Here is a 16,179-nt window from a genome sequence, read left to right as displayed (position 1 = left end):
ATGTTGTCCCCGTGTATGCGTGGGTTCTCTCCGGGTTCTCTGGCTTCCTCCCACAGTCCAAAGACATGTAGAATGGGGTTAGGTAAATTGGACCGTAGGTGTGAATGTGAGAGTGAATGGTTGTTTGTCTCTGTATGTGGCCCTGCGATAGGCTTTCGACCTGTCCAGGGTGAACCCCGCCTCTCGCCCAATGTTAGCTGGGATTGGCTCCAGCCCTCCCTTGATCCTTAAATGGATAAAGCGGTAGACAATGGATGGATGGAATGGTGGATCATGGAGCCTCTCAATAGTTCCCGAAAGTGAGCAACAGCGGATTACAGTAGCAGCAGAATGGAGTCAATGGACCGTCTGTGTTGCACTTATGAAGGGTAAGTCTAAATAATCAGACTGTATATTAGCAGCACATCTGAATCTAATCAACATGCGCATTTGAGCATGTAAGTGGATTATGATTTATGATTATTTATGATTTAAGAAAACATATAGAGTAACTACATAGGCATGTTGGTCTGCTTTGTTGTAAATCAATACATTTATTACCTACGGCGCTGCACTAGGTCTGTGCGTCACTTCGTCTGATATGTTCACCTCAGTTTCGGCTCAGTCCACTCGCTCCATTGATCCACGACAATTTTTTTATTTAAGTTTTTTACGTCTATTTTCTTGTGATAGTTTTACTTCATCGGGCGTCTAAAATGTGCAGAAAATTACTTATTTGTTAATATATGATATCAAAACTGTAAGTGGTCCCATGTAAACATGAATTTGTTTTTATGGCACACAACCCAAAAAGTTCACAACTACAACCAGGAAGCCTAAAAAGATATTGTAGCATTAGATATTGTCAAATCCCAGCCACAAAGCTAAAGCAGCCATCAAAAATTAATAAAAAATGTTTCAGGTTTCTCAAGTTAATGTGGTATGTTATAGTTTTTTCATAGTTTGTACACAGTAAACAGTATAAGTAATGATGTCACTTGGACTTGCTATGCATTTACAGGAAAATTACGATTTCCTACTCATTTATTTGTAATTACGTCTCGACGTGACCACAGTTACTTGACCTTTATGTTGTAATGACAGGGAAATTGTTATCACGAGATCATTTACTCCTTATTTCAAGAGGTCATGTAATTATGAGAAAAGAAACTCAAGGTTATGTTTTCACCATTTGACTCTACAACCACAATGAATCTACCTTACTAGTTCATCCTTTGTGGTTTGTGGCACTGAAAGGAAATGTAGACAGTATGATAATAAGTGTGTCAGCACTGTGAAGACTCTGATCCAGCTGAAGTTTCTCTAGCAGATATAAATACATCTTACAGAGGTTGGTTTTTTTACATCAGTTGTAATTAGATGCTGAGTAAATCATGAGATGAATTCATGATTAATAAATAAATAAACTTGTTCCAGTTGGCATTTGTTAATCTTTACAAATTCGAAACCAAACTCGCACACAGGTCTGCACCAGTCTGCAAGTCTGCAATACTGTGGGCAACAGAATTCTATTAAAATTAATTGGATTATGTTTGCAGGAAAAAGAAGGCGCATCCTCTAACATAGTAAACTGGGATGATATGAGAGCAGATGTGTTAAACATAAATGTAAGTCAACAAATGTACAGACTTTTAATATGTCATTAAAAAACAAATGTCGGGGTATCCATAAAAGTACAGAACTAAAGTCTTTTCCATTTCTGCTGCTACATAGATCTCTAACCTTCCATTTTCTATATTTACCTGATTGTATTTGCCTCATGAAATTCTGTACATCACATACCTGATGTGGTTTATACTGTACGGACTCTTTCTACTACACATACGTACTATTCATTGGTTCTGTGCAAACTGTAAACTATGGACGATTTAAAAGCTATGATTGGGTTGTTGTGTGTTTTTCATTTCTCAATGGAAAACAACACATTCAGTTATTCGGGACAAACAAAGGTAATTGTCCTTTTAAAATAGCTGTTTTCCCTTGAACTTTGACAGTGGATGCACAAAGATATCACAATGTGTTCTATTTTATTTTGTTTAGGCATTTTAAGTCTTCCATAGATAACATAATCATTAGATCACTTTTAAATTGTTGCTGCATTCACTATGCATATTTAGCATTTTGATTTAATATTTGGATAAGTAGAAGAAAAATTACATTTAAAACATGGAAAATGGTTTGACACATCGAGGTTGATGTTAACAACGTTTTAGTGAGAGAGAGAGAGAGATTTGAACATTTTAAAGAGCTGTATTAATAACATTTTCCTCTTGCACCCAGCTCCAGTAGAGGACTTGTGTTGCTGTGTCACATTGTCCAGCTGACTGAGTCAGATTCTCGTCAGGGAAAGCTACTGAATCTTGCCATTCATACATATTTCCCTTTGCCCCAAGACAGTTTACTTTAACCAGAGCCCATTATTCTGAGCAGTCAGAAACGAGAGGGCTTGTCACAGTTCCTATTCAGTAATAACACACAGATGTAACCCCGCTGAGGCTGAACTTGGAAAACGTAGAAACCCATGGGAATGCACTGGTGGTATGACAAATGTTTTGATCATAATTTTGGCATTACTGTACGATAAAATAACACTGGTTTATTGTGCGAGTTCAAGCTTTGGCATCTTTTGAGGGTCAGTTTTCCTTTCAGCGCCTGGTTTTATTCTGAAGACATAACGAGTTAGTCTTCTTCTCTGGTTTCCAGCTTTAAGGCCGAGTTGTTTGAGTTCAAAAAGAGGAGTTGGGTAACAAAATAAAAAAAGACTTATGTTGAGTCATGTCTTTTGTCTTTGTAGATGAGGTCATTCACATACAGTAATCTTAATGTTGTCATATGTAAATACTTTCAAGCACTCGCAGGCAGAAGACCCAGTCAGATGGCAGTTGTCGGTAGGACATTTTGTTTCCGTCCAATCGAAGGATCTTCATCCTGGAGTAGGACAGAGGTCCCACCACTCTGCAGAAACTGGTCATGTTGAACTCTGTGGTGAACAGATGGGAAACAGGGCAGCATTTTAAAGTATATACAGACCATTTTATTAATAGAGACCCATTATTTAACTCAGTAACAGCCATCCGCTCATTGCTGCCTTGTCAAATCATTGTTGAGATTAAATTAGTACTGAGTGATTTCACTTCATGCAACGTGTCTTTATTTTTTAGGTGATGAAGCCCTTTCAGCTACATTTCTTGCGGCCTTACGTCCCTCTTCTTCTCAAAGAGTCTGCATTCACCATTAGTTGCCTTGCAGGTGCTGCGGTGAAAACGGACGCAGATAAAAACCACAACACCCCATTCTGCTTTCTCACTTCACTTCAGTAGTAGAATAAGTTCCTCTCAGCTCAGACTGTAGGCTTTGGAACAGGAACCACGGCAGCCGTGAGACTGCTAGCTAGACAATGAGGTGTGTGTTATTGTGGAAGTGTTCTGCCGTCTCCCTGTCTCGTTGGTGCGCAGCCCTGCTGTCTGCTGCCTCACACGCGGACTAACAGGAACACATTTTTCACTTCGCCAGGGGCCTGTGTGCCAAAACTGTGCACCAGGTCATTGCTGCTAGATGGTCATGTAATGTGATGTGGCTCCTGGCAACAAGGCGGCTGCATTGTGATACAAATCCTAACTGTCAAAAAAGACCAGAATGATGGGGAGCAGATAGAGAGAGCAGAGGGGAGACTGACGAGGGGAACAGCATGTGCTTCTGGCTCATCTAGCACTCTTGCCTCTGAATCCATTACAGATGTTTTCATACCACTCTGCTCGCTTCTTCGCTTGCCTACTTTCCCCAGTCCAACCTCCCAATAAGCCCTCCCCTCATCTCCTCCTCCCTCTTTTCACTTCTTTTCTGCCCATGTCTTGCTCTGGGACCCTCCCCTCCCTTCATCCATGCTCTCCTTCCATCTCTGACTGGCCTCGCCTGCTAAGCTGCCCCACCCCAGCCCCTCCTGAGTCCACACAGAGTGAAGAGGGTCTGCTGTGTTGTGGCAGGCTGGGGCTGCTCACGTTTGCTCACAGTTCTTGGCACATTTTCCACATTTCTTCTTCCCCCTTGCAGCAGTGTTTGGGTGTCAGACCTCCACATGTGGTCACCTAGAGAACTCAATAGTACTGAAAAATGGATGAAAGTGCACACGTGTGGGTAGTGAGCATTTTCTAGAAATGAAGTCAGCGACACCTCTACATTCACAGTGTGAAAGGTGACTGCCTCCTTGTTTGAATGCATGCGCATTTTCTTTGTATGTGTGCACATCACCTTGTATTTCATTGGCCTCCAGGTAGAGGTACTGCAGGCTGCTGGGGACTGCGGGAATAGTAGTAAGTTTGTTATAAGAAAGGTCCAGTTCCACCAAGCTGGAGAAATTGAAGACCCACGGGTGGACGCTGCCACTCTGCAGACCACAGTGACTTAGACGGAGATACTTTAGGTTGAAGAGGCCCTTAAAAATGTCCTTTTCCAGCCCAGGGACGGAGTTATTAGACAGATATAGCTGCTGGAGGGATAAAGGTAAATGCCTGGGGACAGACGAGAACAAATTCCCACCGAGATCCAACAGATTCAGACTGACCAGACCTGCAAAAGAGTAGGAGAGGATTCAACTAAACATGCAAAACATAATAATGACAAAGGTATGACAAATAGAATTGGTGTTAAATGCAAGTACTTTAGACAGTCATTCCGTTCAGAGCAGCCACAAGGCCAAGCATCAGGTTGTGAGATGGGCAAGAATCTAGTTGACCTTTCTCACATGGCAGATATTTTTAAAAACTGTTATCTCGACATGTGTAGTAAGAGGTTCAGACACCAAGCAGGTGTCATGGTAGTTATATGAGCAACAAGTGATGCATCACAATGCATATGAGACGTGTTGATTAATGCGCTTTGTATGTTATATATTTTCTAAAATGCTTGTCTGCTGTGTTGACAGCAGGTCAAAGTTTTGCTGTACGTTTCATTTTTCATCCCAAGTATGTATGTATGTATAATGTGTATGTGTAATGGAATTAAAATGACACATCACACTACCGTTGAGGTCTCCCTCGTTGATGGTTCGCAGTCGATTTCCCTGCAACAGCAGAAGCGTCAGGTTTTGCAGGTTACTGAAAGCTCCAGGGCTGATGCTGCTAATTTGGTTGTGGGCCAGTCGCAGCTGCCTGAGTCCTGCTGGTAGACCATTTGGCACTAAACTCAGCTGGTTGTGGTTGGCGAAAAAGTAGCACAGCTCGGTCTGATTCTGCAGGGTGGTCCGGTCCAGCTTGTCACTCGTCAGCTGGTTGTGGTCCAGGATGAGCCAGCGCAGCCCAGTAATGTTGAGCAGTACAGCGGAGGACAGGGATGAAATGTTGTTGCCCTGGAAATAACAGCAAACATTGTGCCTCATGGATTTTCACACTTCACAAAATACGACATATACGCTACAGTATAGAGCAGAGGAGGTGAGTCACTGTGGAGCTCTACAGTGTGAACAGGAAATTATATGCCTATATGGGTTAGTGGCAGATGCTTGTAAAGATAAAACATGCTTAGTGTTTTCTCACCTGTAGAAATAGGTATTGAGTTCTGTCCGGCAGGTTGTCAGGGACGTCCACCAACTCTCTGAGGTCACAGTACAGGGCCGTGGGCCACTGGATGGGGCAGTCACATTGTCGAGGGCAGGCCTGCGGGTTGTTAGCTCGGAACCAGACCGGGTCCATCCGCCCCTGCAGGCTCAGCACGCTTGGCTCGCCCAGCAGGCGGTCAATCCACAGAGGAACACCCCCGTAGTCTGCATCAGCTATAACCGTGGCTGAAGCAGAGTGAAAAACACACAACAGCAGCACGGCGCAGCACAGGACAGCCATGGAGACAGCTGGTGATATAGGCAATCCTGCAAAGTGAAGATGAAAGCATCAAATTGGCACTGAGCAGATCTTACATGTGAAAGTAATTTTATCACAGGTCATTTTAAAGGTCACAGTTTTCACTTGTTATGCAGAGAAATAATCTCTCTAAATTGTCCAGTACATCCTATCTATGACCAAATACTTTCAAGACCACTGACATTCCCACCTGCCTCAGTTGTAATTTCTGTTTAATGATAAATGTTAAAATGCTTACAGTACAATGCTTACGGTACATTTTAACGACGGCCCCTCTCTTTCTGTCATTAATTAATAAATTAGTGTGAAATCAATGGGAACTGTTTGAAATGCAGTACAAGTTGAGAAGGTTGCTTTTGCATATATTTGTCTTTGCAATGACGTTTTTATGTAGGAACCTGAGAGGGAAGACTATATTTCATGCCTGCATGCACAGCTGTCAACGGTAACGATGATACCCTTAAAGCAGTTATGCACACAAACACACACTGAGACTGTCAGTAGGAAATGATTGCATCATCAGGAAGTCTTATTCGATCAGCATGTTTGCGTAATTGCATTTTCGCCTTCCTCCTCACATGTCTTACATTACAACACATGCTCAAAAGGTTTCCAAGACTATCAGCTGTGTTATGCAATCACACCTCATCGAACCAGCTGTAATCAAACAGTGGCACGTTGTCGTTTTGAACATTTCCAGTTATGCCAGTTTTCCAGCTTTTGCAGACAAGAAACAAACAGCAAACAGACACTCACCTGTAAACCGGGAGCTGCCGAGCGGAAACAGGTTGCCTTAAATTTCCAGAGAAATTATGGAATGGAGAGTGTGTTAATGTGTCCGCATGTGTGTGTATGTGTGTGTCTTTTCAAGCTAGTAGCAGTGTTTACCCACTGTCTGATACATTCCCCTTCTTCAAACGCTGCCCACATCCCAGTCCCCAGACCTCCTACTTCCCTCACTCGCTTCTTCCTTTTCCCTTCTCTCAGCCCTCGGTAAGAGTTGAACCCACGTGTTTGTGGAAACATGTTTGCTTATACCAAGGAGCTGCACAAAAAATGTACAAAAGGACGGACAAGGAGGAAGACGGGAAAGAAGACGACAGTGATCAAATGACAAATGAGGGGCAAACAAATCAGTTTGGATTCTGACGGTGCAGAGCTTTCATCTAATATGAGAAGAAATATTTGATCAGCATTTAACTGTGTGTGTGTGTGTGTGTGTGTGTGTGTGTGTGTGTGTGTGTGTGTGTGTGTGTGTGTGTGTGTGTGTGTGTGTGTGTGTGTGTGTGTGTGTGTGTGTGTGTGTGTGTGTGTGTGTGATTGGTTCTAGAGTATGTGGAGGCAATGAAGCCACAAAGTACCCGGGGAGCCAAAGAGACCATTCCCCCCCCCCCCCCTCTCTCTCTCTCTCTGTGTGTGTGTGTGTGAACTTCCTCCAAGCATCATCTGAGCAGAGCAGAGGAAAGCGATTCCAGATTCCTCTCCCCCAAATATGTGGGGAGCTGTGAGAAAAGAGGCAAGATGGAGAGGGGAAAAGGGGGAACAGTATTTCCTGATCAGAGAATGAAAAGAGCGCCCTCTAGGAAAAACCAACAAAACAACACTCACAAGGAAACGTATGTGCCTGTATGTGATTTAAATGCATAAAAAAGGGGGAAAGATTTTTTTTTTTCCAACCACAAACCACGAGTTTTACTGTAAATACCTCTGCACTCTGTGTGGTACAGGCTTCTGCAGCAGTTTGGTGTTAATTAAATGTACAGTTAATGAATGTGCAGGCAATCAAGAGGGCAATAAAAGGGAATTATGTGAGTGCAGTTCAGGTACGTGTACGCGTCAGATGAGTTGTTCATTTCCAGAATAAGATTTGTGATGGCTCACTGCCCATGTATCATGGAAAAAATAAAGTCTACAACAGATCTAAAGAAATAGCACAACACATACTATTTACATGACATTCAGGTGTCTCTTATGAGTGTCAGTGAGTCAACACCTATTTGCAGAATTAAAAATGTTTAGTAGCAGCAGTTGCCCTCAGGTGGTTTCATGTTTGAGAGCTGGCAGTTAGAGCAGCTCCTCAAACAAGCTGGGAACTTTTCAAATACGTTTCAGCTTAGTTACACATGTTTCCACCTGCTCCCATGCTCTGCGTCACATGTACATCAATTTGGGTTTGGAGCATTGCCACTATGTCGAAGTGAGACACACTGGAATTATTGTGTCTGTGTTGCAACAATTAACATGACGTGTATCTGTCAATTTATCGCCTGATGAGTTTCAAAGTTCAATCTCGCCTCAATGTCCCTTTATTCCTAAAGCTTTCAGACATATCATATGATATTTGAAATATGTTTGCTGTCTTGATACGTAAATGTACATGTTCAAATTGTATAGATTATTTTATAGATATTTTACAGTGCAGCTAAGAGAACCAAAAAGTGAGAATGTTTTGTCAATTGTTACCTGATATTTGTCCGATATTTGTACAGATATTTGTACAGTCTGTTCAACTCTTTACCTTGAGTCTGTTTCTTTTTCCACCTTCTATTCTTCCACACATTCACCATCTGCTCCTTGCATTTCATATCACTGACACCAGAGGGCTCTATTTCATCAGTACTCGACAGCTCATACAATGATTGTCTACATTGCAGAAGGTAAATCCAACAAATCCTATATTCATCTGAAATGTGGATTATTGAAAATGAATAAAAAAACAATTGCACAGACAGAATGAAGTTATTTAAATCCAAGCTGTTATATCTGCAAGGCCTTTTTTTTCATTTTCAACGATATTCGCTCTTTGGGTGTTAAAATTTTGTGATCAAAGCGATCATCTAAGCTAACACCCAAGTCCTGACACTGCCAATGATTTTCAGAAACCACTATAGAGTTAGATGTCCCCAGCATGTTGTTGAACTGGACATCTCACAGTTGTGTGTGCACCGGGACACCCTTCAGTGTATTATTATGTGTGTGTGTGTGTGTGTGTGTGTGTGTGTGTGTTTTCGCATGGACATCTGCTTTCTATCTCTTGGTTTTTGCTGCCCTTGTGCCCCGGGGTACCATGGTTTGAGTTACCTTGGGGAGCCACATTGTCCATGGACAACTAAGAACAGATCTGTGAGAATCTTCAGTATGAATGTGTGTGTGTTAGTTAGTTAGTTGGTTGGTTGGTTGGTTGGTTAGTTAGTTAGTTAGTCACTTAGTAAACAGTACACTTCATTGAACAGCAAAAATTATGAACAAGAACATCTCATCAACATTAAATATTGGTGGACATTAAAAAGGCCTTGCTGGATTAGCGGCGGGATGTTTCATTAAGTGCTGCAATGGCTGCAGGTACTAGGCTTTTGCCCAGTTGCACCTCATGGACCTGTACATGTGTCCTGGGGGTATTATGGAGAAGTGGCAGTTGAGTGGGTGATTGGTGTCCTGTGCTATTGATGTTATGTAATATAATGTTATGTAATTCAACAATCTCTGTATATAAGATATAATTCAGTTTATTTTCTTTGTCATGCAGTGATAAAGAAGGTTTGGTGTCAAGGAGAGAATTCAACACCATGGCTGTTGAATATTTAGTGTATGTGCATGTGTGTTAGTACATAAAAACCTGGTTCCCACAAAGTTAACAATGAAATTATAGGATTAAGATATTTTTTTTATGTCTTATCTTAGAAATTAAGTCAGGATACATTTAAGATTAGAGTTATTGTTTCAGGACAGAATCTTCCTGAGTGACAAAGCAATTTCCTGAATGAAAATTCCTCTGACATTCCTGTGAAGAGTTTACGGGTTTCATGAAAAGGGACTGCTCCTCTGATCTTCTGATCCCTGCTCAGCGCTGCTCATGACCCAGACAGAAGACTGTCGGGATGCGGATGGGGGTGGGGTGTGTTTTGGGTTACCCAGAGTCCACCTGGGCCTCTTACTTTGAAGTCGAGTCAGCTCCTGTCATTCAACCACTGCAACTTCTGTTTGCTGTTCTTCCACATGACTTTGTGTTGTGTATGTATGTAGGTACATATCTTGCTGTCACATGAACACATCACAGCAGAGTTTATGTTCTTAAACAAGCTGCTTTACAGGCCTATGGTGTTGTGTTGCGCGAAGTATCAATCTCATTTGGTTGCCATAAGTGAAGGGTCAAAGGTCAGAATTCTGCCTGGTCCAGTTAATATATAAACAGCTGCTTGGACCTGTTTACAGAGAAATAAAGTTATGTTGAGAAATAAGTCCATTGCCCATATAAAAGTTCAGTATAAAATAATGAATATGGCTGGTGGAGTGTTTCTTGGGCAGCGTTTGTCCTCTGCTGCATCTGGTGTCCACAGATGCCTGCGGATATAAAAAGAAAAAAAGAAAGTGTTTCCCTAATGATGCAGCTGCAGAAACTTGCAAAAGCCAATAAATAGTCTGACACATAACCCCTGTAAAACCACAATGTGTTGTTTTAACGTTTTGGATTATGTATGGATGAATCAACTCCAATATATAACATGTTGACAGGTATGCTTTAAAGATGCTGGAAGCTGAATTTTATCAGTCTGTTTCCAGTCTATATGCTTGGGTAAGGAACTGTAAAAAATAATATATATATATATATATATGCAGCGGGGAGGAGTTTCCTAAAAGGGACAGGGTATAATGGATATAGGGTATAATTGTGGGGTGTAGACTGGGTAGTCTTCTTTTTTTAAATTGTGCTATTTAATAACATTTTTAACATAAATAGTAAGAGCAAAATGACATTCCACCTATTCCATGTTTGCTGTACAGAGAAAACAGTCCTGTGTCTGTGTTTCGGAATGTGTACATGTTACAGCTTTCATGAAGTTATCAAGATAAACAGGTTGTGCCCATTTAATGCTGTTACATTGCTGTCAGATATTGTGGGAAGGCTGTTTTTGAGTCAATAGGAGGGTTTAAAGAAACCATAAATAACCCTCTTTCTTTTTGTCTTACATAGCGAAACACAAGGTTCAGTTTCGCTCATTAAACAAATACTATGAAGTATTTTTTCCCCCGTTACTGTCTCCTGGCTCTTGCTTCATATTTAGTGGACAGACATCACAGTAATGATAATTGTCTTACTCTTGGCAAGAAAGAGAATAGGCCAGGCCTGCCAAAGGAAGCAACTCTTATTATGTTACTTTTCACACAAGCAGAGCATTTTTCCATATGTTGAATATGTGAATGCACAGAATGAAACTACTCCTCTATCGTCGGGCGGCTGTGGCTCAGGAGGTACAGTCGTTCGTCCACTAACCCGAAGTTTGGCTGTTAGGTCCCAGTCCGCATGCCAATGTATCCTTGGGCAAGACACTTAACCCTAAATTGTCTTAATCTTCCAGCAGTGTATGAATGTGATAGAAAGAAGCGTAGTGTATTGCAAATGTGTGTGAATGGGTGAATATGACTTTCCTGTAAAGTGCTTTGAGCTATATATTGAGTGCTATATGACTAGAAAAGCGCTATATAGTATATTCCATTTACCATCATAGATCTTGTCCAATGATGACACGACACAGAGAATTTGATGGGGAATGGGAAAAGGGTCCAGTAGGTCGGAAAATCAATGGCCAAAAGTGGATGAAAAGATGGCAATCATGACAGAGAGAGGATGCAGAGGCAGGAAGAGGCCAACATTAAGACCAGACTCACAACATGAGAGGAGTGTCACACATGTTTTCATTTAACCCTTTGGATCCACCCCTTCCACAAATCTTTGTCTCTGGCACAGGGAATTTTGCTAAGTGGGCTAAGAAACTGGGCTGTGCCTGGAAGAACAAAATGGGGTGCAGGAGGGTGGATTATGGGGTGGACGGAAGGAACCAACAGAAAACGAATGGAGAGGGGGATGGCAGAATGGAAAGGAGAGCAGGGAGGGGAAGAAAGGTTTTTTACTAAGTGATTGTCAGAGTCCCCTCCACTCCTGAGCACACTGATAGAGGGGGGACGAAGAGGGCCAGTCTACCTCTGATCAGGTTGGTGTGTGTGTGTGTGTGTGTGTGTGTGTGTGCATGCGTGTGTGTTTACATGTGTCTGTCTGTCTCTGTAGAGTCATTGTGTGAAACCTTATAGGAGATGAATAAACACATGATGACAGAGTCCAAGGTTTTTTGGGGGGTGTTTTTTTTTCTTCTGCAAAATCCCGGGGTTATTATTGGATCTTTTCCCACAATTCTGGGGCAGGAGGGAGAAGGATTTACAAAGGTGGTATTCATGAAGTGTTTTTTCCTTTTTTCAATGCTTCCTCTCTGGATTAAGAGCCCTAAGAATGCGCCTCTCTGCAGGCAGTTATGTTTCCAAAACAAGGTCAGAGCCTGCTCTACACTGCCTGGTTCAACCTCAACATGATAACAGTGAGGTTGTCTTTGTGCTTATAGGACAAGATATTCTTGAAGAGTTGCAATCTGTTCTCCGAAGGTGAGAGAGAAAGTTTATTTCTTTGACTTTTTAGTGGCTTGATGAACATTTCATTAATTTACTTTTTTCAAATCCTGCACCTCTATGTTAAATAAGAGAAGAGTTAAGTGGAAAGAGAATGTCTGCAGATGCAGGAACAGATTTTTTTTTTCCCCCATTTACTCTGAACTGTAGCTGTTACATGTTTAAAATATCAAACAACATAGACCCGTTAACAAAATAATTCTTTTGATTTATGATGTTCTCTTCGTGTCGTGTCTCTCTTGTCTCTATCTCTGTTAGATTACAGAGAAGATCTGCGTGACTGTGACCATGTGGCTGGCGATTGTCTTCTTCCTGTCTGCCCTGCTTCCACTCTCTCTCTCCCACGGTCAGGACCCCTTCGCTTGGCTGTATGGCCGTCAGAGCCAAGGTTACTCTCATGGCTCCCTGCAGGCAAGCACCACAGGATGGCAGTGTCCTGATGAGTGTGACTGCCCCCCATCCTTCCCTGTCGCCATGTACTGTGATGGGCGGGGCCTGACAGCCATGCCAACCATTCCCTCCCATGTCAAGTACTTGTACCTGCAAAACAATGCCATCACTGCTGTGCCCGACTCGGCTCTGATCAATGCAACCAGTCTGGTGTGGCTGATGATGCACCACAACCAGCTGACTTCTGAAGCCGTTGACAAGAAGGTAAAGCTACATGAAATCTTAATCAGATCAACAAGGTAAAGCTACATGAAATCTTAATCAGATCCAGACACGGCAGCTCAGATTGTGATGCAATGATGCTGGTCTGAGTGGTTGCCAGATGGCAGGCAGGTGGCGAACAAGTTCCGTAGTTAAAAATTAAAAGTAATGGTGTTAGTTCTCCATGGGTGTGGGAGCAAACTGTACATTTTGTATGTGTTGCTCTTTGATGTCTGATACAGTATCCACAGTGTATCAGCTCTAAACATGACTTGAAAATCTGAAACCAAAGTGGAATCATGTGTATTTTGTGTTCTCGGTTTTGTGTGGTTTCATGATGCCCCTCTTCTTCTGTTATTTTTCTGTTTACATTGGTGAATAACGTGCTTCCATACTGCCAAACAAATCACGTCATTTAAAACCATATTTACACAGACTAAACCATACACAGACAGACAGACGACAGTCTGCTTCACAAAACAAGAGCCACAGACTTTGAACAACTCACATCAGCTTTCCTGCTAAAGAGTCCTTCTTGTGTTACATGAACACAGAAAGTCCCTCTCTAAAGGAGCCACCAAACAGCTAATGAGCTGCTCAGCACATTAATGTTCTAGAAAAACCTTTTCACTTGAGTTAGATATAGTAGGGTCCCTACAACACACCCTCTCACATCCCTGTGCCAGGGCCCAGACAGCAACACGTCAACACACCCCTGCAGTGGTTGAGAGGAAGTTGAATATATCTGATATTACCCCAAACATCTTCTTTCTTTTTAATTTTCAACAACAAAAAACTATGAATGATTAATGTAGAAGAACACTACCACTATTTATGGCTGGAGAACTGGATGACTTAATGTGATTTCGGTTAAGCTCCAAACTTTTTATGGTGAGTTTGACTCCACGTGAATCTTTTTATTGTGGACATGGTCGCTCATTCTCCACAACATGTTTAGGCTTTTCTGAAGTTGGAGGGACTGGAGCGTTTATATCTACAGCACAACAATTTCACCAGCATTCCCCCCAACCTCCCTCGGTCCCTGCGAGACCTGAGAATCAATCACAACAAGATTGAAAAGGTACAGTAATACCTTTTGCGTAGTTTTGATATTCATGCAGAGCCCCTCTCCGCATTACATTTTAAAATGATCACGCTGTTGCCCAGGTAACACCTGCAGACCTCGAGGGGATGGATAACCTCACCATCCTGTATCTCCATGATAATGCGGTCACAGACATGAGCACATCACTGAAGGCCCTGACATCTCTCACATTGCTGGATATCAGCAGCAACAAGTTGACAAAGGTAAGATGTGTGTGTGTGTGTGTGTGTGTGTGTGTGTGTGTGTGTGTGTGTGTGTGTGTGTGTGTCTGTGTCTGTGTGTGTCTGTGTGTGTGTTTGTGTGTGTGTGTCGGATTAGATGGCCAGAAAATCGTCTGGCCTTCTTCCTCCAAATGTTTTAATTAAATTCAATCCCAGGTCCCAGAGGCCCTCCCTGAACATCTGCACCAGTTCTACCTGGAGTCCAACTCCATTGACGCTCTACCAGAGGGTTTCCTAGGCCGCTTCACACAGCTGCAGTACATTAGGATGGCCCACAACCAGCTGACAGACAAGGGAATCCCTTCCAACACCTTTAACGTCACTGGGCTGGTGGAGCTGGACCTGAGCTTCAACCAACTGGAGAGGATCCCGACAGTCAGCACCACACTGCAACATCTCTATCTGCAGGCAAACCAGATCAAAGGTAATTCACACATTCAAAATGTTCACATCCGTCAGGACCCTTTCGTCCACTTCATTTATTATTTGTTCAATCATTTTAGGCAGTGTTATATTTTTCCAGAGGTATTTTTTGGAATTTTAATACATTGTCAATACGAATGTGCTGAGGATCTTAAGGTCCAAAATGTCCCCAATGAAACTGTTCTAGAGCCCCCATCTCTCTCTCTCTCTCTCTCTCTCTCTCTCTCTCTCTCTCTCTCTCTCTCTCTCTCTCTCTCACACACACACACACCGATACACTTTATTCCTCTGAGGTCATGACCTTTTCAAGTTTTTTAAATATGACACTGCCCCAAAATGAATAGGCTATTTCAATGTTTTACATGGAAAATGTCATAATAATTACATTATTTATGGTTTAAAAAGAAATAAACTCAAAATACAACTTTGACAGTGTTTGGACATGGAGAGTTTTGCCCTCTACGTGTAAGTGACGATCAAGGGTTATTGTCTCTACCTTACATAACCATCTCTCACCCTGTCCTGTGGCTGCAGAGTTCACTCTGGGTAGCTTCTGTAGCGTTGTGGATGTGACCAATTTCTCCAAACTGCGGACGCTGCGACTGGATGGGAACGAGATCAGTCGTCAGGACGTCCCGTCAGAGTCGTCCATGTGCCTGCGACTGGCTTCCGACATTGAGATCTAAACTGTGTGCACAGTTTGTGGTGGTCTGCTCACGTACACAGCTCACTTTACGACATGCATTATAATGTAACACATTGTTTTTGTGACGTCTGCCAAAAACTGAATCAGAGCAGGGTGTAATTTAAAATTGACAGGAAATGGCCGGAGTTAATATCCACATAGTGAGAGCAAAGGGAAGACTTGGGGAGATTTAACAAGTCTTAAACATGGCCGAGTCTCTTGAAAGTGAGCAAAATAAGTTTTATAACCCACACAATGTGTTTCTTATTTGCGTATTGAAAATTATCCGACCCTGATCCTCCATATAATTTGCTACACGGATCAAGGATCTTTGTACTTTGAAGATATTGTTGACTCGTCTTGATTCATGTCGTTTATTGTTCTGTCTGAAGATAAACTTTGTGTATCATGTACGATATTAATAGGGTATAATGGTCTGAATTCAAATCAAAATCATGATGATTGTGTCTGCTCCATGAAAATACCTTACTGCACTTGTGTGCATTATACCAAAATATATTTTTCCTTGTTTAAAAACATGCTGTGACTCTTTGTTTCTGTAGAGGATCCTGTTTTTGCATAGTGACATCAACTTTCCTAGAAAATATCTATCTAGAATGTGAAAAATATCTCCATACGGTACTGTAGTGACTCTGACAAAACAAGGCCTCTGAATATTATCATTCTTGAGTTAATGTATGCATTGCATGGATCGATGATCATATTCATGTTTACAAGCCTATCTTAGAATAAATAAAAACTGAGACTCAAAAAAAGTCCAATTCA

General features: G+C 42.0%; 2 protein-coding genes across 8 annotated transcripts; one reads left to right on the top strand and one right to left on the bottom strand.

Annotated features, from left to right (window-relative positions):
* Positions 1-269: 269 nt before the first annotated feature.
* On the top strand, positions 270-16,179 carry fmoda (fibromodulin a). 6 transcript variants are annotated; one of them, XM_035632655.2, is made up of 7 exons: positions 270-368; positions 12,245-12,284; positions 12,567-12,962; positions 13,918-14,040; positions 14,127-14,267; positions 14,442-14,709; positions 15,243-16,179. In XM_035632655.2, the coding sequence occupies exons 3-7, from the start codon at positions 12,597-12,599 to the stop codon at positions 15,392-15,394; spliced, it is 1,050 nt and encodes a 349-aa protein (XP_035488548.1). In that variant the 5' UTR covers positions 270-368; positions 12,245-12,284; positions 12,567-12,596; the 3' UTR covers positions 15,395-16,179. The 6 variants fall into 6 exon arrangements, with proteins under 6 accessions (XP_035488548.1, XP_035488552.1, XP_035488549.1 ...); XM_035632656.2 differs by lacking the exon at positions 270-368 and adding an exon at positions 8,487-8,509; XM_035632654.2 differs by lacking the exon at positions 270-368 and adding an exon at positions 11,669-11,842.
* Positions 1,618-7,122, bottom strand: zgc:113307 (uncharacterized protein LOC553753 homolog). 2 transcript variants are annotated; one of them, XM_035632653.2, is made up of 5 exons: positions 6,609-7,115; positions 5,532-5,860; positions 5,020-5,344; positions 4,249-4,566; positions 1,618-2,980 (listed from the first exon to the last, which is right to left on the bottom strand). In XM_035632653.2, exons 2-5 carry the CDS (start codon positions 5,832-5,834, stop codon positions 2,829-2,831), a joined length of 1,098 nt encoding a protein of 365 aa, XP_035488546.2. In that variant the 5' UTR covers positions 5,835-5,860; positions 6,609-7,115; the 3' UTR covers positions 1,618-2,828. The 2 variants fall into 2 exon arrangements, with proteins under 2 accessions (XP_035488546.2, XP_035488544.2); XM_035632651.2 differs by having other exon boundaries at positions 2,862-4,566; positions 6,609-7,122.

The sequence above is a fragment of the Scophthalmus maximus genome, chromosome 6, assembly GCF_022379125.1.
Source record: "Scophthalmus maximus strain ysfricsl-2021 chromosome 6, ASM2237912v1, whole genome shotgun sequence".
NCBI lineage: Eukaryota > Metazoa > Chordata > Actinopteri > Pleuronectiformes > Scophthalmidae > Scophthalmus > Scophthalmus maximus.
Note: the sequence above shows the minus strand (reverse complement) of the source record. Positions and strands in the feature narration are given on the sequence as shown.